At 45.0% G+C, this 26,083-nt stretch overlaps 3 protein-coding genes across 6 annotated transcripts; 1 reads left to right on the forward strand and 2 right to left on the reverse strand.

The window, feature by feature from the left end:
• The first annotated feature begins 310 nt into the window (after positions 1 to 310).
• On the forward strand, positions 311 to 15,528 carry LOC135390586 (uncharacterized). Of its 3 annotated transcripts, XR_010421797.1 has the most exons (8): positions 330 to 411; positions 499 to 621; positions 12,701 to 12,967; positions 13,088 to 13,129; positions 13,227 to 13,270; positions 13,381 to 13,471; positions 13,549 to 13,618; positions 15,240 to 15,528. XR_010421797.1 is itself a non-coding variant. In XM_064620330.1 (7 exons), the coding sequence occupies exons 2-7, from the start codon at positions 506 to 508 to the stop codon at positions 13,562 to 13,564; spliced, it is 576 nt and encodes a 191-aa protein (XP_064476400.1). In that variant the 5' UTR covers positions 311 to 431; positions 499 to 505; the 3' UTR covers positions 13,565 to 13,674. The 3 variants fall into 3 exon arrangements, 2 of the variants coding, with proteins under 2 accessions (XP_064476400.1, XP_064476399.1); XM_064620330.1 differs by lacking the exon at positions 15,240 to 15,528 and having other exon boundaries at positions 311 to 431; positions 13,549 to 13,674; XM_064620329.1 differs by lacking the exon at positions 15,240 to 15,528 and having other exon boundaries at positions 331 to 411; positions 13,549 to 13,674.
• LOC135390585 (dual specificity protein phosphatase 3-like) lies at positions 2,945 to 11,223 on the reverse strand. 2 transcript variants are annotated; one of them, XM_064620328.1, is made up of 6 exons: positions 11,144 to 11,223; positions 7,727 to 7,854; positions 7,067 to 7,240; positions 5,312 to 5,541; positions 4,400 to 4,626; positions 2,945 to 3,433 (listed from the first exon to the last, which is right to left on the reverse strand). In XM_064620328.1, the coding sequence occupies exons 2-5, from the start codon at positions 7,846 to 7,848 to the stop codon at positions 4,436 to 4,438; spliced, it is 717 nt and encodes a 238-aa protein (XP_064476398.1). In that variant the 5' UTR covers positions 7,849 to 7,854; positions 11,144 to 11,223; the 3' UTR covers positions 2,945 to 3,433; positions 4,400 to 4,435. The 2 variants fall into 2 exon arrangements, with proteins under 2 accessions (XP_064476398.1, XP_064476397.1); XM_064620327.1 differs by having other exon boundaries at positions 2,945 to 4,626.
• On the reverse strand, positions 13,624 to 24,253 carry LOC135390583 (uncharacterized oxidoreductase ZK1290.5-like). The gene is made up of 8 exons (XM_064620323.1): positions 24,028 to 24,253; positions 21,335 to 21,459; positions 20,849 to 20,972; positions 20,027 to 20,128; positions 19,810 to 19,973; positions 17,495 to 17,605; positions 15,786 to 15,845; positions 13,624 to 14,775 (listed from the first exon to the last, which is right to left on the reverse strand). Exons 1-8 carry the CDS (start codon positions 24,134 to 24,136, stop codon positions 14,602 to 14,604), a joined length of 969 nt encoding a protein of 322 aa, XP_064476393.1. The 5' UTR covers positions 24,137 to 24,253; the 3' UTR covers positions 13,624 to 14,601.
• Positions 24,254 to 26,083: the final 1,830 nt, after the last annotated feature.

Below are 26,083 nucleotides of genomic sequence, written 5' to 3' on the forward strand. Positions count from 1 at the left end.
CTTTCATTATAAAGTTTTTATAGGCAGTATTTGAATACATGAAAACATGTAGTATTTTGTATTTATATTTAAATACCTGAAAAGTGTATTTATGCCCATCCCTGCACGATGGCATAGCTATATCGTGTTATAAACGGAGTATTTCGCATAGGCTCTAACAGCATGGTTTGAGCATGGTGGTGATGTGGTGTCTAATGCCATCCTAGCATTTCTGCCTTTCTGTTGGGCCTCAAGTCCATTATCGCAAATTATTAGCTCAGTATTTGGAAGCGTTTGTTGTTGTTCCATGAGGGCGATAATAGTATTGCTGTCTTCTCCACCAGGTCTGGTATACTCTTCGTCTATGGCCAGAAGAAATGCCTCGAGGTATTTTCTTCAGTTCCGCAGATTCAGTATGGACCACCTCAAAAGGTCCGCTCTTTGCCAATATAGTATGTACTTGGTTTTGCATCGGTTGCGAGATCTCACATATTCGGTCACTTGCTGTCTCATCTTTAGCCAGGTCATGCTATCGCTATCATGCCTGCACTCGGGACTGTCATGGTACAACTGGAAGTACTTCTGGGTCAAGTGTTATCTGGAACTTGAAATTTACCATCTTTGTGGTTCCTTCCCAAAGGCGTAAGTCACAAACTCGAGTCACTGCGTGTACCTCTAGTCCAAGGCGTATTTCGAGCCATGTTTTTCCAGGTTTGTAGCGCACCTGCATGTCGAGGTGTTATAGCTCGGATATCCACCTGGCCGTTCTCCGTCCCCTTTAATGTAGCACAGAAGTCACGCTGTTTTCTTCCTATAAAACTGTTAAGTAGGCCAGTACACCACAGAGTCATAATTATCGCAGAAATTGAATTTAAAGTACGCTGCAAAAAGCGACTGTGCGCAACGGTGGTGGAGAGCAGTACGAGCCTGTGATCTGCCTGGGACAGCGCGCTGACGCTACCGGGATCACGCTCGCTGATTGGTCCAGAGAAATGTTGTCCACTACTTTGCTGTTCGGGGTTCTGAAAAAGCATTGCTCCTGGCTCGGTCATGATTCGGCCGCTCCTTGTATCCCCGATTCTCCGGAAGAACTGGCAAAACTGGTTTACGGCGGCAAAGGGACAAGGTGCCGACCCCCCACTGACCGGCGAACCAGAACGAGTTCCCCCTGTCACGTCATCGGTGATGTGACATCATACTTTCTCCTCGTTATACCCGGAGTGGTGAGTTAAGGGTGAACGCACTGAAGCTGAAGTACAAAGTATTGCAGAAATTGAGGAAGCAATAACCGTGCCGACAAGTAGCGCCATCGCTACCTTCCAAATGCAGCGCTGGGAAGGGGTGCCTTATCTAGTAAGTCTCGATTGTGTCCCTGATTAGGTCGTTTTGTACCTGGCACTCTAGCTGGTTAATTTTGGTGTTTGTTCCTCCCTCCTGAATGCCGCAGCTAAGAAAAGCTGTTTTCATTTTATTGCCAAAAGTACTAGAAATAGTGTGACAGACCCCAGCAACCATTGCTACATGCGCAATGAAATTACTATGGAATGCACGGCGTAATCCAAGCCGCGGTAATCCCTTATTTCCATGCAGTCCCGCACAACATTCTTGCATACAGTTGCTTTCAAACTGAACCGTGTGGCTCCCTTTGCTTTAAAAATCCGAGGCCTGTGGCATTAAATACAGACTGGCTTTGGTGCCTTGTAAGCAAAAGGGTGTGCATTCGATACCACATGAATGTGGCTTTGTGTATGTGCTACAGACTGGTTGCTCTTTGGACAAATAGATTCGGGATCACGTGACCAGCGTTAAAAAGATATCCTGGAGCTTGTCAGTCACCTAAAGGAGCATCAAGGCTCGTTTCGAAGATACCACTGTACTTGCGTGGGCACTGCTGATCTGAGAATCTTTGGAAATAGCTTCCATACTCTCTGTTGCCCACTTGCCGGGTTTTGGGGGATATAAATTGGGAAGGCCAGATTAAATCTTCTGTATCTGAGGTTTTGTGTGTCCGTGCCTCTCGTTGTCAACATGATTGAGTACCAGCTGTCTTCTCTGTGCAAGAGAATCTTTAGCACATTAGTAGATACATCTCAGTATTGTAAAACATGAAGATCACGGCATATTCACGCACAATATGTGGAGATAGCCCTCTCTCGTCTTGTCATGTCCCTGGGCAAATCATAATATTGTGACCTAATACAAGTGACACACAACGTTCACTCAGTTTAAACTGAGTTGTTACAAATTTGTCTCTTTAAATGGAGAATCAGAAGCCGTCATTTGATTTTCAAGTTAGAGTTGGAAGTCGTCTATACTCCAAACTCTGGGGAACACAGAAGACAATCTTACGGTTTTAAGGTCTATCCAACCAGCGTCCTTTTGGAAGTTTTGACGTAAATGAGAAAATATGTCCTTATCTGGTTTCCGTTACTTGATTAGTTGGTTTCACCAGGGTGTGGGACTGAGATAAAGGTGATTCAGGCGTGTTTTATCACAAATCAATGGCGTTTGGCAGGACAGGAAATAGAGTGACAGAGCAACAGAAGCAGCAGCTAAGCAGCGGCAGTAATAAATAATTGAACTATATTGCATAGTGCTTTGCTTTGGTTCTAGACTGTTGCTGTAACTTGGCATCTGTAGCCATTAAATTTCAAAAATGGCATTTATTTTTGTTACACCTTGTACTACTTAGTATCCCAACTACCAGACTATGTCCTCTTATGGGTGCCAGAATTGGAATGAATTAATTTACTTTCCACTTGCAACTTTCCACCACTTAGAAAGAACAAACATAAAGTGCATTTTTTTACACCTCTTCAATGTTGCGCATTTTATGCTGCACACACGTTTCAAGGTGCTTCGGTTACATGTTTTAGAAAATCCTCCTCTCTTGAATGCAATTTCTGTTTAGACCATTACACAGGGCTTGCCCTCACTGCATGTCCTGCTCTTAATGTAACACAGAGAAGTTTGATCTCAAATTTATTTGGGTTTACAGTCAACATCCTGGGAGTGAAAAATGTGTAACATGGTTAAATTGCACATGATACATGAAGGGTGGTTGATCTTTATACAGTGCCAATATTTATAAAACAATACATCCAGAGTAGTCTCACAGCCAACTTGACTACGTAGGTATATAGTTGTGTCTCGTTTATCCACCCACCTTGTGGAATCAAGTGCCTTCTTGTTCTCTAAAAATATCGTAAATCGTGGGCTTAGTGCTCCTTTAATCCAGGCTTGACGGCTAGAAATACTTTCAGATTGTTTGGGTAGCTCACATATCGAGTTTTGCTGCTCAGTAGAAATCAGCCACATGTTGTGTTTCTTGGGAGCCATCTCTACTGTCTGCCTAGTCCAGTCTCCAGTGACTGACCTCTGACCAAAAAGGGGGCCAAACCGTAGCCAGTACCAACGTCGGCAAATGCCAGGGATGGAGGCCGTTGCTACATTTCTGTATAAGCAAATCAGAATGACACTCTTTCTGGAATACCGGATAAAAAAATAATGTTGGCGAGTTTGTTCCCAGTAATGAGTTTTCAGGTTAACGGAGTTACGGATAAGTGAGACACAACTGTATATACCGTGTATACAAATGAGCATCCTCACTTATAATGTTACTCGAACAAAATGCATTTTAACTGAGCTATACTTGGCTCATTTAGATTAAAGGAGCAATGAGGTGACATTTAACGTGGCTCGAAAACCCAGTTTCATTTGTGAAGATGTTTTCGCTCTGCGGGCTATTATACATGCGCAACGAAATTTACAAGAACGGGTGGAGAAAGCAGCCGTGAACATTATCCTCGCGTGACATAGGGGAATCCCCGTGCCACGCGGGGGTCTTGTTACGTCATATCGTACCCTCGTTCCAATGTCCTCTTCTCTCGAGTGCTCTCTGGGTCATTTGTGCTCCTCGTTCTTTTGCATTTCATTTGCTGCAGAACATGACGCAGCAAAAATATTATAAAAAGTAATATTGGGTGGGGGGAGTCACCCCACTACTCCTTTATATGTTAACTCACTGGAATCTCACCAGGTGATCATAGTAAAATGAGGCAATCGTGACACGAGGACCATGAAAGATAAAAGTCACTGAAAAGGTTAGCCAGCTGTAGGACTCGAACCCACATTTGGCTTACCTTTTCGGTGACTTTCATCTTTCATCGTTAATTTCTCAGGCAACTTGAGGCCTTGTATATGTGATTGTCCCTTCTATGTTGTTCCAGCCTCAGAACATCAGTTCTCTCACGAGCCCTTGTTTCAGACGCCGGTGGCCCAGCGCATTTCAACTTGATTTTAGTCAACACGCAAGGATAGCTAATGTGTTTGTCCCTCCATTTCAAAATGTTCTGAAGAACAACTTGTTTCCAGGTTATTTCGTACGAAACATTTCAACAGTGGACAGACTTGTACTCACACCGGATACCTTCATTATAACGTGCGATATGTGGGTTCAAATGCATTGAAGTCTCTCGTTGAGATCGCAGAGTTGCTGAAGGAAGCCATCATTGGGGATTATTTCTCTGCGCGCTCTGACAACCCTGAGGGCTTCTTGCGCTGTCATCCCACGCTTGATCATCAGGTAGGCCAATACTAGGGTGGCCGATCGACTGATGCCTTGTCTACAGTGCACCAGAACTTTCCCTGCAACACCATATCGGCTCTTTAGAGGGCAAGGAAGCTTTACAGGAAATTTTATACATAATTTTCTTTCTGCGCTTGTTAACTAGGCGCTCCTTTTTATACGTAATAGTTTTCCACCTAGTTGTAATGTACACCCTGCACACTTTTTTTGCTTTTGTAAGAGTCCTTCATGTTCCCATGAAATTCTCTTCACACTCCATTTTGGCTCGAAGGACAGTATATTCTTTTACCACGTGGTGTGAACATACTACCTTCAGAAACCGTCACGCAAAATATTTCATTTGGGAAGTGTGAATTTCCTGAGAAAATTAGCTTACAAGAACCGGCATGTGGCCAACCGGCTTACCCCGGCATGTGCTGACATCAACTCCGTCTGCACTTTTTATTGGCTGCCGAGAATCGTCTGCTAGCGAAAGCGACCAATCTGAACGGGAGGCGCGAAATTTTTATTTTATTTTTTTCCTTTACAAACTCCTTTAGCATGTCCTTAGAATCCATGGCATCATCCTTTTAGGATTGAAAATTCTGTAAGGGATTAAAAAGGACGCCCTGTATATCCAAGGGGTTCTAGTTCTCCTGACACATTGTTTTTCGAATGATTCCATATCCTTTTCCTCCAACTTCCTTTGTTGAGGCGCAATCTGCACTGGTGGGTTTCGCAAATGTCATAACGGGTTTCGCTTACCTCCTGAGGCGAGGCCATCAGCAATAAAATCTGCACATTCCTCGAAGTACGGATCCAACCTGAAGCTCATGAGGTCGAGAGCTTCCACCCCGTGGAACTTAATACCCGAAGGCTTGTAGAAGGCTGGGTTTGTGTTTATCAGACAGTAGCTTCTGTCACTGCCCATGGCCGCGTTGAGTACGTGAGTGATGCCCAGACGGCGGAGGAGACCAGTGCACATAGCCGTCGTCCTGATGGAATTAAATTTGCGTTACATTGTACAAACTACGTTTATGTATCGTAGATCCTGGTTTTCATTTGCGCTGACACATTGCATATACAGGGTGTTTCCTTTTATCTGCAACAAATTTTCATGAAAAGGGGAGTTGCCTTAGGGCGGTTTTATTTTGTCATCGGATTACTCGGTTTGATAGTCTTTGTTTTGTTTTTCTTCCTTTCGTTCCTTCATGTGTTGGCAGCCGCTTGTAGAGCTCAAATAATTAGGTTTGTGGCGCGCGTTGCGATTACTTTCGTGCTTCGTCAGTAGTTGTCCTAAAGTCACTAATTAAAAAGTTGATTAAAATATATCCGTTATTTAATCCCCTACTTGTGAGTACACACGGCTTCCTAGTAGCAGCCCCGTCGAGTAATCCAATGGCGAAAGTAAAAGCGTGTCCCCTTTTTATGAAAATGATAAAAGGAAACACCCTGTATATCGTAGTGTAGTGCCCGGGGCGAAACGAGTATCGCGCCCCCAAACACGCTTCGACGTGGTATATCGCTTCAATTGCGTCCGTCTTTCAGGCGACCAGAAGATTGTTCCAACAGTACCCAATGTTAAAAAAATTTGATTTTTTCGAGTGATAAGCGGTAGCACTTTTTTTTCCTCACTGTCGATAATTGGCGCCCCTACGGCCCCCTCACGCTACGCCACTGCTACCAAAGTTTGCAGAATTTGATAAAATAACATTCCCAGTGTCTAATCTAATCCTTATCGTATTCTGTTGTCAGTCGATGGCTGTACTTTGAGGGATACTTGGGGACACACGCGAAAGAGCTGTGTACTCTTCGGTTGTTCATGTGCCACGCACCTTATTGGGCACTATATGGTTTCTTCAAGAAACAATTGAGGTGTGTCTGATGTGGAACCAATTTCTACTCGCAAATAACAGCGAGACAAATGAGTGACATTTCCACGAATACGTGCTGTGGCTCGTTTGTCAAGTGAAAGCCACATGTGAACAAAGCGAGTTTACCTGCACTATATGTGGACGCATTGCGGGTGCACCCTCATTTTACCCGACATTGAATTTCTACCCGCCAATCGCAGAACTGTGCGTGTATACCCGCGCACACCCAGGGGCGGATTTAAGGCCCCCCCCCATACGGCTGTGTTCCCTACGTAAAGACACCTGGATGATGCTGTGCCACAAAGCACGCAATTTCCTTAAGACCGCCCCCATGACAGACCCTTAAATCCGCCTCTGCGCACACCCCTAGCCATGCACCATTTCGGAACCCCTGATTGGGATTTCAAATGGCGTTGGTGATGAAATCATTCGTCGTTCATCACCCTGACGCCAGGCACTCCTCCTCGTTGACTGCGCGAGACGATCCGCCCATGCGGATGTGCGTTTCGGATGCGGATCCGCCCATGCGTTTAATGTGCGGGAAACAAAAAGCACCAGCATTTCGACGCTCAAGTTGGTTGGTCGCGTTCAATACGCGCGTAAATACGGTATTTCCCTCGATTTGCAAAAAGGAAACCATTTTTACCCGTCACTTATGTAGATATTTGAAAAGACTTCATTATAGGGGTCTGTGGGGATCTCGTAGTATCCATTCGAAGGTGCCGTTATGATGTTGAGCATCTCTTCTATGGTACATAGCTTCTTCTCTGGCCTGGCCATTATAGACGACATGAAACGGGGTGCCTTCCAGTCGTGACGGCTGTGGAGGAAGAAAGGCGTCTCATATTTTTATTAAGATCACTATCTAGACGAATCGTGCCAAATAACTTTTGTGCCCTGGTATAGATAACCGAAAACTCGGTTAATTTTAATGCTGTCTCTGTGTAGCCAATGCGGCAACCCCCACTGCAGTCGCCACTAAAATTATCGCGAGCAAAAAAAAAGAAAAGAAACGTGCGTATAGCTTCTATAGCTGTGCAAGGAAGGCCTAATGCGATATAACCAGTCATCGACAGTCACCTAACATAGCACATAGCCTCCCAGGTCTATTACTTTTGGCGAGAATATGGGACTAAACGGGGCACTAAAAAGTCCGCCAATCACAGGCACGCTTTCAGCAACGGCCACGGAGACAAGCCACCTCTAGCCGCATGACTAGCCACTGGTAGCCATAGGCTTTCGGTGTGTCGTCTACGGGGATTGGCGAAAGAGGCTCTAGTTTGACAAGACAGCGCACAGTACTAACCTGCTGAACGGAATGGAGCTGGACACACCACTTTGGGAATGCCTGTTGTTCTTTGTGGGGAGAAACCGCGATCGTACGGGCAGGTTGACGGAACCGTAGTTCCTTTCGTAGGCTGTGCTCATCACACCCTGCGACAGGAATTGTAAGGCTTAATACATTCGATGAGAACAATATTATATATAGGCTATGTTATCAGCCGAGAGGATACAAGCATAAATATAAATACAATAAGGCGCACTGGGCAGAGTCACATAGAGAGTGGTGGGAATGCCGCAAAATAATAATGGTACAGTCGACCCCCGTTTATCCGGACTTGATTTATCCGGACTCGAACAAGAATTCCAAAATTCTTGTAATCCAGCTTCGGTTATCCGGATTATCTTGAGTAAGAGGAGACGCTTCGTCACCCTTTTCGCTGTGTTTCCCGTCACACGTCAGGGACCTACATTCCTCCGTAGGGGAGACACGATGACCCCCTTTTCTATTTGTGTGCGTTGGGTCACGTTCACCGGTCGAGTCATTTGGAAATATCTCGAGCAACTGTCCGGTTCTAGAGGGGAAAACTCCAACCCGAGGGCCTGCTGCTTATAGGGTTGCCACCAGGCCGGTATTATACCGGCACGGCCGGTTATTTGCTCGCTCTGCCGGTTACCGGTAGGAAGGTGATACCGGCAGCCTTTTGCCGGTATTTGTGGCTCAAGACCTTTCATATGGGCTTTTGCGAGCTTTTCCCTTCAACATTCCACTAACAGCTTGAATAAATCTGGAGCACAGACTCAACTCCGTGCAGCAGTCACCAGTTGTTTCCTTAGTTACTCATTATTATTATTATTATTATTATTATTATTATTATTATTATTATTATTATTATTATTATTATTATTACACACAGGAACACGTCTCCTCGTATTGTCTTGAGCTCTCTTGTGTTCTGTGTGTACTCTTCCACCCCTTACTCACTTCCCTTTCCCGCGAGCCTTTCCTCCTTTCCCTCTATTCCACATCCTCTCCCTCAGCCGGTATTTTTCACTACGAAAGGTGGCAACCCTAGCTGCTTACGGCCCGTTGGCCGATGAAGACATTCCCCTAGCTGAGCTGCGATCCCTGATGCAGAGGCTCACTGCGAATGCCGTAGATGATGCTGCGGTTTCTGACTACGTTGACGTTGATAAGGATGATGACGCGTGTGCAGCTATGACTGATGACGGTGTGATTGCTGCTGTTGCCTCCGATGATGTGCAGCAAGACGGTGCCGATGACGCCAGTGCTCCAACATTGACACTTTGCGTCCGCACTGACATTCTTCGAGCAGCGCAACAGCGTGTCTCAACTCTATGCAATTAGCAAAAGTTTGCAGGGATCGAGTGCATACACTACTATGTAACAGCTGTCATTGTGTGTTTCTATTCGGTCGTTTCATTTATCCGGACGATTTCGCCGGGAACGGCACCGTTCGGATAAACGGGGGTCGACTGTAATAGCATAGCCGAAGGGACACGAGGCGAGAATGGATTTGGCGGTTCCTAAAGGAGGGCAGATGTCGCAGGGTAGAGGAAAGAGTGTAGATTTTAAATTTTCCAAAGTGATCGGTGGGAGGTATAAGTGGGGGATGGTATATAAGAGGAGATGCATGGTGGGACCCTCATAAAGGAATATAAGCGCGCAACTTTGCGACGACAGGCTAGTAGTAGTACAGGTTGTAGTTTCCCAGGATAAAGCGTGCTGCACAATTTTGATTTTAGTGAGGTTATCGCTTCCGGGGTCCCATACCCATACCATAGTGGATTATGTTTTTGGCGGATGAAAAGGGACATAATGTACGATTTTTCTACGTAGTCCCCCTGCTTTTGAATGCAGATGTCCTTTCGTTTGGAAAGCGCCCGTATGTCTTTTGTGCAAGATGGCATTGTCATGTTGGAGAAGAATCCCCTTGCTGAGCAGTCCACCTCGTCATATCCCCGCAGTCGATGCCATTGCTACATCCATTTCGATGGAACTGAGAATAGAATGCTTTTATTTGGATATTGGCCGGCCAGAGGGTCGTCATTTTACGGGCAACTGCGACGAGATTTGCATGACAGCGTGTGAGGGAAACAGACACATTGGTTGTGCTGTTTATTCAACTCGCGCGAGTCGGAGTCGTGACGTATTAGAGTCATCGTACGTCATCGACTCCAGCGACTCCATCGAGATGAGAGTCGCTGGGAGGCTAAAGTGGAAGGCAATTCTCGAGCAACTCTAGTGTTCAATGCCTCAAATTTTAGAACGGGAGTCACTGCAAGGGCGGTGACGTCACGAGAGCCGCGCCCGGGCATTTTCGTCCAGCAAGAGTCCAATAAACGAACACAACCATTGGCTGTTAATTGGCTGTGTTAACACAACCTAAACAGCCAAGGCGTTGGCGGCATTCCACATCGTCTGGCTCCGTAGACTACTAATTGACTGCACGTTGTCGCCGCCAGATTCACCATGTTTCGACCGCCGCCGCCATCAACGCGGGGGTGGCGCGCTGGCACACCGCCGCTGAAAAAAAGAAAGAAATGCCTGGCTCGTAACTCTAGCAGGGACATAGCACACGTTTGGGTCGAAGCAGGCTACAAAAACAGGACACGAAGACAAGGGGTAGTTGGATACAGCGCATGTTTAGGTCGTGTCCCGTTTCTGTGGCCCGCTTCCACCTGAACATGTGTTGTATCCAAATACCCCACTTGAACACTTTGGGACGCGGGCCTGGACTGGAGCGATGCCAGTGTTACGTAACGTAGAACGGAGTCAGAAATTCCATGGGCATCATGTTGCTGTGGGACTGGTGCCAGGATTTTGAGGCATCTATACCTATGCATCTACCACTGTCCATCTTACATGAATTGAACAGGTGCAGTAGGAATGAGTCATCCTGGGCCGACTTGAGGGTCCATTTCGGTTTCATTGAGCTCGTAGAATAATGAGAAGAAATCCACCGTTCCACTTTTCGTAAGCGATTTGAAATCACTCTCTCCCATATGTTTCTTCCCAAGCTGACGGTTGTAGATATCAATGTGGGGATCGTGTACAGTCTTATTACCAAAACGTGCGTTTTTCTCTAGTTATATATCTTCTCTAGTTAAAATGCCCTGGGCTCCCTCGGGTAACCTCGTAATCAAGGATCTTTTTACTTTTAGCCAACCACTTGTACGGATGGATCTTCTCAGACAACCTCACTGTTAGCCCGGCATGTCCAACCGTGCTATAAATGTTTCCTTTTCTTTTTAAACGATCTCTATCGTAATAGTGCAGTACCAGTGAAGGTAGGTCGAAGCAAAAGTGTCGGGTTCGAAATATCCCCACCCTTAGTAATGGTAATCCAATCCAAGTTCAGTTGGAGCTCGTTGAAAGCTTAGATAATGTAACTTTGGTGCGTACCAATGGAAAACTTACCTGTGGTTCTCACAGCTGAGCAGAAGCAGCCGTCTTTCGACTGATGGGCCAAAGTCAGTGAGTTTATGTGCTCAAGTGGGAGAGGAGGATGAGACGCATTTAGCTTACCGTGCGGGGTGCGCTCATCCATTGAACACGTGCATGCGTCATCACCTACTTGTCTGACGAATACATCCCGCGAGTTGGGCCATACCCTTTACGTAAGCTTCAACAGGTAGAAAAAGCTGCGAATAATGAGGCATTTTAAAAGAATATACGCTGTTTCTGCAACGCCAGCCTGAGCGTTCATGAGGCCGGCGTCTACGTGTCTGACCATTTGTGGGCACTGGCTACGAAGAACGTCTGTACCTCACTGGAGTGGCAACGCCGATCACTCTTCAACTTGCCGTTGATGGCACCAACTTCCAGCCACTCGGTAATTACGAGGCGCTCTTGGATGTGGTCCTGCCAAGTCTATGTGGATATGAGAGACAGGTTCTTTAGCACGAGATCACGTTCACGTAGGGGGCTTAGCTAGCGACGTGGCAGCGGCGTAACCAGCAAAAATATTTCGGGAGGGGTTCTATGGGGACTTGACCATCGTTTCCCTTTCCCAAATATACGATTGGGGGGGGGGGGGGGTTACTCCCCGGAACCCCACCCCGTGACTACGCTACTGCGACTTGGTATGCAAATGAAAAGGACAGGGACCAAAGTTTACGGAACACGCGCATTCCTTCCGACAGGCTAGCCGTGAACGGGGCCTAGGTAACCCAGTCATCTGTTTGTAAGTCCATACGGCCGGTGTTCCCGATGGCGAGTTTGGGCCACCAGAAGTAGCTCCTTGCAGCATGCTTCATAGCGGTCATTCGTCTTTGAGCGAGGCGACAAGACTACACAAACATCAACGTCGCTGTTTGTGTAGTCTTGTCCCGTACATGTGTTGCCTCGTTCCAAGTGATGTACCAACCGGCCCCATATATTCTGGGTCATTCGTCGATATACGGCCGGCGTGGAGCAACGCGAGAGCTTCCATGGTAACCTTGATCCATAGCGGATGCACCCCCTGTGTCGAAAGCGTCTTCTTCCTCGATAAAAATGGTAGGAACTCATTGCAGGACCATGCCGTGACATCACGTGACTGCAACAGCCGACCAAATTGTTATCTCTGGCTACAGAAATTTCGTGTTGTGAGGCAAATTTTTACAGGATTTTCATGATCACTCGCATGAAACACGCGATTCTTATAACCAAGTCCCTAGAAACGTTCATCTAGGGAGCTTGGTACACTTTCCGGAGGGGTCTCCCTGTGAAATATCCGGGGCGAGCTTCTATAACAGCATTGAAGAAAAACCCAAGTTCCTGCATAAATGACAAGCGTTGCATGGCGGCAACTGCTTGCCGAAATTTGTGGATTTCCCCCCACAACCACGTTGTCTCTCATGCAGCATGAAACATATCGTGGACATGCCCACTCTCGTACAGTTTTTCTCCCTTTCGAAGAATTCCTCATTGGAAATTGGACAAAGCAACCCTACCGAAACGTTTATGAAACTAGACATGTACGCTAATACGCAGCGTCGTCTGCTACTGCCTCGCTGCTCCCAACACAAGAAGAGCGTTTCTCAGATTCTCCGCAAGTGGTATGAACAGCAGCGCCCCTACAGGCCTTGCACTACGCAGCTCTACTAGCTCGCTCTACCCTCTACCGCCTCTACTGCGCCTGTTGCTCCGTTCCCTGGGTGAGATACGAAGGGGACAGAGGTACAACTTGAACCCTGAACTACCTGAACTTTCACTGCAGCCGAACGGCCGAACCATGATATCTGACGTCATCCTTTTCGTGTGAGTATACTTCGGGAAGGCAGTTTGTGCGAAGAGTATTTTTGCATCCGAAACATGGCTCAGTTTCGTCAGTTTTTGGTTTTACTTTCTACATACTTTGACGCAACACTGCTATTTCAGAACATTGATGTTAAACGCAGGAGCTGTTTTGAACTTTAATTTGTGAGTATTGCCCTTGCACGAACGTATAGTCATGTCCGAAGCACGAAGGAAAAATTTACATGTATCTATGTAGTTTTCTGCGTCTGATCCGTTTCAGGAAGCAAAACAGGGATGAAATCTTTGTAGAGAAACCAAGCCTTGGTATGCATGGACTTGTGTGTGGTGGCAATGCCAGTGATAAGCTTACTTTCCTAAAACTGTCTTGCTTTGTGAACATCCAAACGAAATTTTGATATCTCACTCTTTGCTAGGTGACAAGATACGCGAATTTTTAAGTACCGTCCAGTATTTGAGGGCATTCATTGGAATCTGGAACATATTTGTTATGTTCCTCATGCTCGTGTAAGTATCAAGCAATGTCAGCGTCTAACCAGTGTTGCTTGAGAGGTGCAGCGTGACATTCCATATGTGTGTTGCAGGTTTTTTGGATCATGATGGGAGCACCTTCACTAAAATGACAATTTATGTGATAATGTAACCTATATAAAAGTAAGTCACTTCAAAAAATGTTTTAATACTGTACACAATAAAGCACTAAATACATACATACTTTACATAAATATGTAGTCATGTCACATGACAGAGAACTATTCCAACACTTTTTTTTTTCAATACAATGTAAAATTATGTTTTGTAGTGCACAACATTTACTAAACAACATTTGAAAATTGGGAAGTTTATTACAGAATAAAGCTATGAGCTATGTGAGATGTCACCACCTTTGGCTTATCTAGCACTACCAAAAATGAAGTTCAATATCAAACGCACAGTAAATTTAAGTTGCTCCTAATTTAACGAGCTTTGATCATGGCATGCCTAATACTGTGACGCATGATACCACTGGAATCTTCCAACCTGATTCCATTATTTGGCAGTACTTGTCAAGCTTCTTGACATACTCTAAAAGTATTTGGTGTCCTCATGAGTGATACAGATAAAAAAGAAATTGGCTAAGTGGGTTAGCACTGCGGTAGATCTATGCAGACATCCTCATTTTTAACTTATATGTATGATATGTTTAGTCTGTGGATGCTAACAGTGTTAGCACACCCAGTGTTAATAACTATATATATATTTGCACACAAGAACAAAGGCCTATTCATCAGTATATTATGAATTCGATGCAACTAAAAAATGTCACGCTGTTTCTGGAGAACATGTTTTGTCAACTGTAGCGGTTTTTATTTTGAGCTTGAAAGAAAATGTCACATACGCACGATGCACCACTGGACAAAAATTGAAACACACGTGAGCGAGGAAGGAGTAGTGGGGAATGTGACCCATCTCAAGCTCTCGGGAATGCACGTTCCTACACATAAATAAATAAATAAATATACGCAGACAAAAACTGTGTACAAGAAATGAAAAAAAAAAAAATCTAAATGGTAGTTGACCAGAGTTGTGTTCGTGGAAATAACTTATTGGAAATCGAATGACACCTCAGCGTTGGAGGCACAGTTAACGAAAAGCTCTCAGCTATAGTTTCGCACACGTTCATCCGGAACCTGAGCCATGCGTAGCTTGTAACCATCCGGCAAGTCTGAGTCAATTTTATCCTGAATTCCACTCCTCTGTATGTATTTGATGCCCCTGTCGAGGCTGTTCAGTCTGGCCATGTCCTCTGGAGAAAGCTCAAAGTCGAACACCTGAAAGAAAGAAAAATAAAAAAAGGCTCATTCGTTGTTATCAGGGGTCGAAACTGAACCGTAACCGAAAACTGCAAAAAAATTTTTTTACCAAACAGAACCGTAAACATTTTTTCTCTCCCCTCGAACGAACCGGAACTGAACCGAAAAAATATGACGCGGTAACCAGTTCGCCAGACGGTAAAAACACCTATACCTTCCCACTCGTACTGCCACTCACCAGCTCCCTGCAGCACTCAGAATCTTGCCGAATTCATAGAGCGGACAAATCGATAAACCAAGAAGTGGTGAGTCCATGCACACCCTACAGCCTCACCTCCAAAAGGTTCACGACATCCTGTACATTTTTGTGACTCGAGGTGTAAAAAAAAGACGCGCTACACGACAGCTACACTTTGCGTTGTTGCCTCGGCTGCTTCCTTTCATTCAGCGTCGCAGTGTGAAGAGGACGTAAATTTTAATAGTTCACAGTGACATCCACAAGCAGCGCGGACCTCTAGCGACTACGGGAAAGAGGTTGGCGTGTGATCAAGAGCATGGAGGAAGGAAACACAGGATCGGCCCTCTTTTCAACGGGGAGCAGCGTGCTGACGTGTGCATGGGACTGAGATACTCCTATCTACCACGTGACCGCTTTCTTCTTCTTTTCTTTAGAAATTGGCGATAGCCTTTTGCAATGGAGTTCAGTGGTATGCTGTACGCCGTTTCCCAGCACTTTTCGGTACAGTAAAGGATGATCTGCTGTCAACTGCATGGTTCTTTGTACCTATAAAGTGTTGAGGCGAGGGAGGAAGAGAGGAGGAGCAAGCCATCGCCAGAACCTGATATTACCTCTCACATGCGGTACACTGATTAGTACAGCACATGTAAACCGGTTCGAACCGATTAATATCTGTTCAAACCATTGTTTCGGTTGCACCGAACCCGATTTGAACGGATAACCTTGAACCGAACCTAAAAAAATAACGGTTCCAAGCCTTGGTTGTTCCACATTTTGCCTAGCAACTTACCTCGCTATTTTCTTGAACCCTGTACTTCTTAGTTGACTTTGGAATGGCAATCACTTCATTCTAGAAGACTCGCAAAATTTATTTCAATTACACAGTGACGACCATAGTAGTGTTTGGGAATGACCCTACAGCACCGTGCGCTTATTGATCCGAGGTAACTATTGTACACAATTATAAGCTCTATGCACCTAAAAACGCACCCACCAGTTAGATGTACTGGCAAGGACAATTGCCTTCTGAACCCGTAGCAACTCTACACAAAAGTCTGATGTAACTAACTGCTCATCGTGCAGTCCTTGCATTGAAGACTCGATGCAAATACCTTACATGCCTGTGCACACTAAAGGTTCATTCACAAGTAGCTCTCTTAGTAGCCTCCTAAATTAACGTAGTATGTTGCGGGAACTGGCCCCATTTCAGGGGGAATGTGTTTGAGCTTGTTTTACACAAAGGGCCGACCCACGCTTCCACGAACCCGGATTCCATCTAGTTAGGTGGTTTCTACTGGTGGGTGCAACTGGTGGGTTCTAAAAAGGCTGCACCCTGTACAAATTTCACACCTTTGCTCGGGGAAATCACACAAATTCAACATAGGAGGAGTCGCCATCTTGACCCTGGGAGCAAGGCGAAGTACGCTAGTAATGAATTCCCAAGGTAGTTAGGTTGGTGTGCCATTGTAGAAGCCTCGCAGCAGGCAACACAACTGATAGATAACCGATAAATAGGTAACTACTGACAAGTCCATTAGTGTCATAGTGGCCGTAACTGGGACTCGCACTCGTGCTGGAGATCCAACTGAGACCAACCTACCGAAAGTCTCATGTTGTATAGGCCCGTGCAAGCTCAATAAAACCACATTTGTCATTTGTACTCTTTAAACTGTGACATGGCATATGGTGCATTGAACAATTCGTAGGAATAAAAGTAAATTCGTAGTTCTACATGCAAAATCCACTGCATGACACGAGGGTTTATTGTGAAGATTATTCCAGCGTGACGACACTTCTTCGTACGAGATGCCCCGTGACGACCAGGCTTGTGACAAGTTCTCGTAGACCCGTTTGCTAATACATTAACTACTACAATATTTAAGCTGATATTGGAAATATACTATGTATTGCCGATGTAGACTACAGTTTTTACGTGCGTATAAGACGCACATTTTTTACCCGAAAACATAGTGCAATTGAGGAGGTGCATTCAATACGTGGGGGAAAATTTGAACCAGACACTTAAGGTTAAGGTAAATAAACGTCGCGATTGTCCCTGGTCGTTTGCAATTCCCCCGCACCAAATAGTCTTCTGTTCCATCAAGCGTGGATGAAATATATGTTTGTTGTATTTGTTGTTCATCACTCTGGCGCCAGGCGTACATTTTCGTTGACCGGCACTGTACAAGACCACCTAGCCGTGCTACTAAAGTTGGGCCGCATTCAATATGTGAGGAAATACGGTGCCTACATCATAGTGCGACCATATCTATGAGGCTACAAACACACAGGATCAGATATTATTAGCTAACACAAATACTATCACTAAGACTCAAGAGCCACAGTCGTTTTGGCTCCGGGCCAGGCTCAGGTCCACTTTGATAACTTTTTCCAGTTCTCGCTTTGCCAGCAGGAAGGGCAGTATATCTAGGCCAATGCAATGCTCAAACATGTCTACTAAAGTAACATCTATCGCGATTATAAAAGAAATCCACCAACCTGGATGGACCATCGTATCAGCACTTGAGCTGGGGTTCGTCCGCATTTTTCAGCCACTTTCAGGACCACGGGGTCTCCGATTAAATTGCCCTTTCCGAGCGGAGAGTACCCCTAAGGAAAATCATTTTATTGACACATGAGTCTCGTCCCACAAACTTGGGCCATTTAGTTAATGTGTGGATCACTGACTGTACAAAGACACTCGGCGCAAGCCCCTTCCAGAATTATATAAACTATAAACTTCCACTATATAAACACACATGACGAGTACTGGAAAGCAGTGAGTATATACAGGGTGTCCCAGAAAACTACATCACCTAGAATCATGCGGTCAATGGCATTTGTTCTTAGGTTTTTGCCACCTCCTGATGAGAATGTCATGAGAGAACTGATGTTCTGAGGCTGGAACATAGAAGGGACAATCACATACAAGGCCTCAAGTTGCCCTAGAAATTAATGATGAAAGATGAAAGTCACTGAAAAGGTCCTACAGCTGGCTAACCTTTTCAGTGACTTTCATTGAGAATGTCATGTATCGTATGTTTAATTATGTAAATATTTGCGAACTCAACTCCGAAATTTGCCAAGTAAAGGCCACCAATATGTAGAGCGTGCCCAATTGATTCAAATTCACGATAATTGACAGTGATATTCAGGAGCTATCCCATCGGAAAAAATAGCCAAACATCATGCTTTTCAGAGCACCGGACCATAACGCGCGACGACTTTTTGAGCGCAATCGCTCCCAGTCCGACGAAAGGAGGTTCCAAACTGAGCCTACAGAGTGATAGTAGAAAAAGTCAGTTCCTGAAATTGGGAGAGGGAAAGCATGATCCCAGCAAAAGCCGGACGCGATAAGCTGTTATCTCTTTAGATAACACAATGTTATCTCTTTCTGCAATGCATGTGTGGGCTGGGTTTCCAACGTCCTTTCGCGGGACTGACAATGATTGCGCTGAAAAATTTGTCGCACGCTATCCTCGGGAGCTCCGTAGAGCACGATGTTCGGCTATTTTTTCCGATGGGATAGCTCCTGAATACCCCTGTCAATTATCATTAATTTGAGTTAATTGGGCACGCTCTTCATACTGGAGTAAAAAAAGTGACCCTTACTTGGCAAATTTCGGACCTCAGTTTACAAAAATTTACATAATTAAACTTACGTTACATGACATTCACATCAGGAGGTGGCAAAAACTTAGTATGCCGTTGACCGCATGATTCTAGGTGGTATAGATTTTTTTATTATAACCCAATTACACGCTTTCTGGGACACCCTGTAGGTAGGGTTCCCCTGATTATTCCCTCCCAAATCAGATTTCTCCCCGAGTTCTAATCACATCACGTATGGCGTATACCTGAGTGCGACAAACTATGTGAAGCGCACTTTATGTTAGAAGATGTGGTGTTTGTCATCGTAAACCGCAAGATATGAATGTAGCTGCAGGTCATTGGAATCTAAGTGTAGATTGTATATGGGGCATAGCTAAGGCCCCAGGTTTCCCGCGAAGTATCGCGGAATCCATCACGGAATCCTTCGTTTGGCAGGGGTGTGCGAATATTCGAGTTCTCGAATTCGAATCAAATATCAATCACTTTAAGTATTTCATTCGCGAATCGAATACCCAATATTTGGATTCCCGAATATCCGAGTATTCGCCGACAAGGAACGACACCTCGCGAAAGTGGGCTTCACCTGAAGCTTCCCTGCATCAGGCGAAGCTTGCTTTACGAAACTGCCTTTGCTGCAGGACCAGCACAGACTGATTGTAGTTTAGCTTAAAATAATGTTAGCCCAAGTTTATTGCGCATACTTCGCCTAAGGAAAGGGCGGCGTCCCTCCTGTATGCAGTTTAGCGATGGGGGACTTTGATTTGATGTCTTGGAGACTCTTAAATAATGCCTACACCAGAGAAACAAAAAGGTTGTTGCCATTGACTGCTCGCAGAAAATCGCAAAATTTTGAATTTGGCGCAGCAGAAAAGCAGGGCCTTAAGCATAGCGGATTAAAGACAACAAGCACCAGCAGGTAGATAAGAGGCTTCACGGGCATGATTAGGAATGAATGCGTGCGACAACCACACGTGCAAGGAACAACAGACGTCAGCTCTGCTACAAGTTCAGTGTTCGACCAGCACGCTAACACCACATCTGTTGGCTAGCTAAGCCAAGGCAGCAAAGGAGCGCATGATATGCAACGTCTGGAGCAGAGAAATTTTGGAGAACGGTAGATGGCATACGACATGGTGGCACAATTTCACCGCATTGTTCTGCACAAGACGTTTTGTATGACCAGAAAAACGGGGAGAACTTACTTGGAATTGAATCTTTTCCTCTCTGCAGAACTGCAGAAGGTCTCTCGGACAATGATATGGATGAAATTCAACCTGGTTGGCGTGTGGAACTACAGAGCAGTTTTCGAGGAGACTTTCCAAGTCTGCTACCTCGTAGTTGCTAACTCCAATTGCCCCGCATAACCCTGTTTAGACACCAGTTATTATTTCAAATTACCCAGCGTAGAACAAACACCACCTTCGTCGTAGAGGAGTTCCAGTTCCCGCCAAGTATCGTCCAACGTCTGCTGTCTGTCCTGGCACGTGGAAGGACACTCGGGCCAATGCATCATAAACAGATCTTGCAAAATGGAAAACCTCGCATTAAAACGCTGCACACTTTGACAATTCTCTCGGAGGAGTTCAGTACAGTCAAATATTGTCCGAGGGTCCCAAAAAGAGATTACTGTACAGGTCTTCATCACCATGTGCAACCTGCTTCTTAATGCCCATAGCTTTCAGCAAAATTTCCCCGAATTAAAACCTTTCCCCTTTCTTCGTGAAGTAGGCTGCATAATCTTGAAGAAGTGGTCGCTTATCGCGTAACTATGCAAGTTTTCGTGTCACCCTAAGTGACAGTAATTGGAAGAATCTTTTAATGCTTATGCAAAACAGCTACCTTCAGTTGTTCGATTTCATTTATGTACTGACAGCAAATAAATTAATTCCTCTAAGCATCTTTCATACAACTTGGAGGTTTACTCGCGTAGACAATTTGCGATAATCTAATTAGGATATTTGCACAATCCCGCAAAATTAATTTAACCGGATTAAATTAATCTTAAATCTGAATTAAATTAATCCCACCAGATAACATCACACCAGTGACAAGAGATGGGCAAAATAACCCATGCTCTGGTCGTGAGTGCGACGTTATCCAACGAGTGTGCTAATATGTGGCACGATTGAGCTCAGGAACATGCCATGTTGATCTTGCCTAAAATGCCGACTGTGATGCACGCTAATGCCATCCTCGGTGTTCCCAGTATGTGAAAGAGCGTGAATGGTACAAAGCACTTACCGATGTACTCAATCCCTAACCGTTGTAAGGAGCCACGAAAGGCTTCCCTCGCGGTAAGCGTGCCGTAGTCCCTTGGCCACAGCTTGGTCATGAGAAACAACTGCTCTCGTGGAACCCCAGATTCCTGCACACATTTCACGAGCAGTAAGCGTGGGTATAAGAAAAATATATCTGGTTCTATGGGAACTTTGCACGGGGTTGAGGATTCCCAAATGGCCCTCTGGCTATGTCTAACATTATTAATTATATAACGCGCATTAATATTATACGCTTACTATTTATATTATTATTTACGCGTTATTAATATAATAAACGTACGCAATTAATACTCTCACAATTTTCGTGAGCGCATAATGTGGTCGCAAAATGAAACTATCTACCGCACTCTCGAGAAAATAGCGCGCATATTTTTTTGCGTAACCATATTAATAACATTTAATATAATTTGATATATGCTATGCCAAAGCTTCCACGGAAGCTACATACCCTGATGGCTTCGCAGAGAAAACTTTCACACCCGTAACGTTTAGCTGTGTCGATCATGCGGTAGCCGCATTCCTCGAGCGCATAGACGACCGTAGAGTGAGAGTACCCGCCACTGTGAGATGTACCTGCGTAGGAAATTACATTCTTTTTAGATTTAATGTTCTTAGGAATGCACCTGTAGTTGGAGTGTTCCGTCCTAAATACAGGCTGTTTGTTTTATTCGACACATATTTCTTTATTTAAAAGGAATTATTAGAGCTGCATAAATTTCGTTTCTGCATGGCCAGGTGGACATCCTGTAGGACAGCGTATGCAACTACTGGATGACTAATTAGCTCAAATTAATGAACTTATTAACGAGATGTTTTCCGAGAAATGCGAGATAGCAGAATTGGAGCATCTAGATTCTAGAGGTTGGATCGTTGGAGGATCTAGTGTTTCCTTGCTAGAGAATTGCGTAGTTATCTAGTGAAGAAACAACACGACCTTTGCCTTATCTGGGCCCGAGAGCAGTCTATCTGGCCAACAGATTGGCGCCTACTCCAATCAGCTCCCACGCTTGCAAGCACGTGGCCCTCACGTGGAATGCTCGTGCTCTTTCTGCGCTCAAAAAGTGCGTAGTTCTGGTTTCGGATCATTCGCGTAGCAAAATTTGGCAATTTACATCTCAAGGTACGTTCACTTTTCAGGGTGTTTCATAAAAACGATGGATTATAATCATCGCTAGCTCCAATTCTGCTGTCTCACATTTCCCAGAAAACAAATTAATAAGTTAATTCATTAATTAATTAATTTTAGCCAGTTAGTCATCCAGTAGTTGCATGTGCTGTCTACAGCATGTACGCCTGGCCGTATAACAGACCTGTGAAAACAAAATTTATGCAGCTTCGATAGATTTTATCTTATAGAAAATTATCTAAGTATTTGGAAAAATACCGCATCTTGCCCCACACATCATTGGAAATCCTGTATGTTCCTCACGTTCTTACAATGCAGCGTGGGTCTAGGACATCTCCGTGTAGTACATTTTGGTGTACGGACATTTTAGCGCACGAAGTTCTTAGTGGTTGGCATATAGATATGCGTTTTCTATGCATACGGGCGTATGTTGATAACGGGTGTGGGACAAAATGTGGTTGTGCTGGCGAAAGAAAAAATGATTCCGCAGGCTCCTGCGCACCCGAACATACAAGTGCATGGTTTCGCATGGCTCATGAACCACATCACCACCGACGAAGTGGTGTTATCATTCGCTCTCCCGATTTTTTTTCAAGTTGTGACACACATTTGCTTTAATGAGTTAATTTCGAAAAGTCGAAGGGCGAATTATGGAAAGGCCGAAAAATAAGGAGTTCCAAGAGGATGTTGGCAAAATAAATAATTTAAAAATAAATGTTGAAAAAGAATTCATGTAGTAATTCACTTTTTAAAATAACTTTTCGAAAATAAGTTCTTTCTGTATCCACAGGTGTAAAATCAACTCCAGAACACTGAGGGATTGTGCCGAAAACCGGCACACAAGACTCTTGACAAGGGCATAAGAAGTTATTTTAAAGGCATAGAAGGCATTCGGAACGTTATTCCCAATACCTGTCCTGAGCTCAACATTGTGGAACTACCTTATGTGGATCTTTTAGAATCATTTCTTCTGCCTTTCAATAGTTTGGTCTTTTGGTTTCCACCCTACAGAGTGAGGTATGTAGTCACACACAAACATGTCCTTAGATTAACGCCTTAGATCAATATCTCATAAAGTGCTCGTATGTCGCGGCACCGAAAAATGTCCCAAATATCCGTGCACCGAGATGTCCGTCGCTGATGCAGCATCTATGGCAGTGTTCACTGTGCCAGTTTTACTGTGCCAGTTTTACTTTCTCAATTCTAGCAGAATAGGTTTGTGGTCAATGTGATTAGATAAAGCATTCAGAAGATGTGGGCTTGGAGTTTGGTTGTCTGCATATGCTTGACCTTGCATTTCTTACATGTTTCATTTCATGTATGTACTACACTGGGAACACTAGATTGATATCTAATTTAACTAGATTTGATGTGTGTGCGCAGTGAAGACTAATAATAAATGGGACAAAAAACGGGTTATCAGAGCTCTATAGGGTTCCGATCAAACGATCAATCCTCTTGCGTGCTTGCCACTAAAATTATTCAATTCCATTGCATCATGCTTTGTAACTCGATTCTGCCCACACTCGCATTTAATAGGCTCGCGCCTTTAATTCAGCACGCTGTCGAAATTGATTGCCTTGATCTTGACAATTGAGCCCATCCATTTATAACTGCAATTATTTCCGGATGGATTTAGTGGATACGCAGCTGGCAATACACTGTCTTATTCAATAGTTCGCAGGTTGTATTTTTATTGTGCGGTCCCGTACGTTTTACGCGAAGGCGTCATCGGCATCATCAACGACAATCTATCGGAAGTGTCAAGCTTTCATCCACTTTCATCCGTCTAGACTTAACGGACCAGCGTCCGAATGGAAAATTCCCGCCACAGCACGAAGGCAAATACAAGCCTGCCCGCGATCAACGAGTTCTAAAAATAGAACATCTGCGAAGCGCATATAGAATATGTCGTCTGCACAGTAAATGCCGCAGTTTGATACGTACGAGTATGCCTTCGGCGGACAAATGACAAGCTATAGATGATTATTCACTGAAGAACGAACTGCACTTACCTAAACCAAGTATCGGCATTGATACACCATTACGAAGGCAAATCGTTCTTGCATTTGCAGTTGTTTCCGCACCTGCTTGCACGTTGTCCAGCTTAGTCGACTGCCTCATGCTGTTGATTGTGGGTGACTAACAAGTCAAAGTGCGCAGGGTGCTGCATGTAGCACAATATATCGCCACGGGTTTCACGCTCCTTCTTTGTGATTCCCATCTCCACGCATCTTTTACAGGATGGATGGATGGATGGATAGTGGCTGTTCCCTTTGTAGCGGGCGGTGACGTTGCGCCACCTAGCCAAAGAAAGAAGAAATAAGTGTTAAACTATAGTGTTAAAAAGACTAAGCCTAATCGTTTGTGACCCCAGTTTTAGCACTGACTACCGTTGATAAGCTTCCTCTTCCACCAGTAGTTCAACCTGGCCTTCGTTATTCCGACTGCCTCGGAATCCACCTCACCCTCCTCATTCCCAAAGCCCAGTGCTCTCCACATCTCTGTGCCCTCCCTCAGTCCCGGATGGAGTCCCTTGCATTCTAGGATGACGTGCGCGGTGGTCTCTTCTCCCTGACACAAGTCGCATCGCGTGCTGATGCCGGGTTGAAATTTTGCATAATGCGTTTTAGTTCTCATCATACCGGTTCTGGCCTCGAACAGCAGCGCGCTCCCCTGGGAATTATCAAAAAAACTCTCCTTGGCGATGTCTTTCTTTCTCTCTCTGTACAATCCCAGTGCCCTCTTCCCCTCCATACGTGAACGCCAGACCTCTGTCTCAGATTCCTTAACTTGACTTTTAATGCTTTTCTTTTCGTCCCTGGGTTTCGTAAGGTATTTAGACGCGAGCTTCCTGGTGCGCTTCCAGCGCTTCCAGCTGTCTGACCGGCCCGTCATCTAGCGGAGAAACTGGGAAACTTGTACTAAGTTTCGTTTTTGGTCCGTCTGCCCATGTGGGGGCGCGCGTCTTTCCATTCACTTTCGTTTCTTGGCCGAATCTTTCAAGGGATAGTCAAAGTCCATCCGCAGTACCTTACACTTGACACAGGGCTTACTCACTAACCAAAGGTGTCGTAGCTAGAGCACGGGCACTGAAAATACATTTATTTATTTGCACCGATGAAACCAAAATTGTAACATCTAAGATCACAGCATTTTGTAGCACCATTGACACTTGACAAAATAAAATATATCTGCATAAAATTACGAAATGCCCATTTCAATATCACAGTAGCCAAACACCTGGAATTTAGGAAAAGCGTGGCACATAGAGTGAACGTGTAAACTCTAGCGAAAGGAAGCTGACTTACGCACTTTGACAAAACACCGTTTTCCGTACAGTTTATGCAGAATTAATAAATATGATTAGGAAGACGAGTTGTTCCTTCCTGCCGAAGGCCAAATGTTCGCAGATTGACTCAAAAAGTCATAGTAATGAAAAGCGGCCAACACTAGCGCTACCTCCTGCTTGGCGGTATCATCTGCAACCTCATGCACATCCGATGTAGACGACGTTTTCGGTTCTGCGTCAGGATGAGCTTCGAAAACGTCGCCTGCAAGAGTCGAAGCAGGTGACTTTCTCTGTTCTTCTGCTTCGAAAACGTCGTCTGCACCGTCTCCGAGCGCCAAGCTATCCGAACTGAAACTTGCGCTTTTGGCTGACGTGCTCCTTGAAGGTCGTCTGCGCTGCCTGTCCTGTTTAGGACCGTGCACAGAACCCGTGTGCCTTTGCATGTTGCTCTTGTGACTTGATCTGTAGTCGCAGACGCTACATTTATACGCCTTTATCCCCGTATGCACACTCATGTGTCTCTCCAAGAGTGCACGCCGTTCGAATATCCTAGGGCAGAGGTGGCACTCGAAGTTTCCGTTGTGCATGGACTTCCTATGCAGTCGCTCCTCAAACGTTGTGGCCCATATAACATTGCAACAGGTGAAGGGGTTGCTTCTTTTCGCGTGCATGATTTGTGTGTGCCGTTTCAGGTTGTTGAGTCGCGAGGATGAGTATCCGCAGGCAGGATGTTGCTCACATCTGTGCATTCTTCCTCTTGCGTCTGCGCAAATGCCGTC

Source organism: Ornithodoros turicata, chromosome 4 (genome assembly GCF_037126465.1).
Source record: "Ornithodoros turicata isolate Travis chromosome 4, ASM3712646v1, whole genome shotgun sequence".
Taxonomy (NCBI): domain Eukaryota; kingdom Metazoa; phylum Arthropoda; class Arachnida; order Ixodida; family Argasidae; genus Ornithodoros; species Ornithodoros turicata.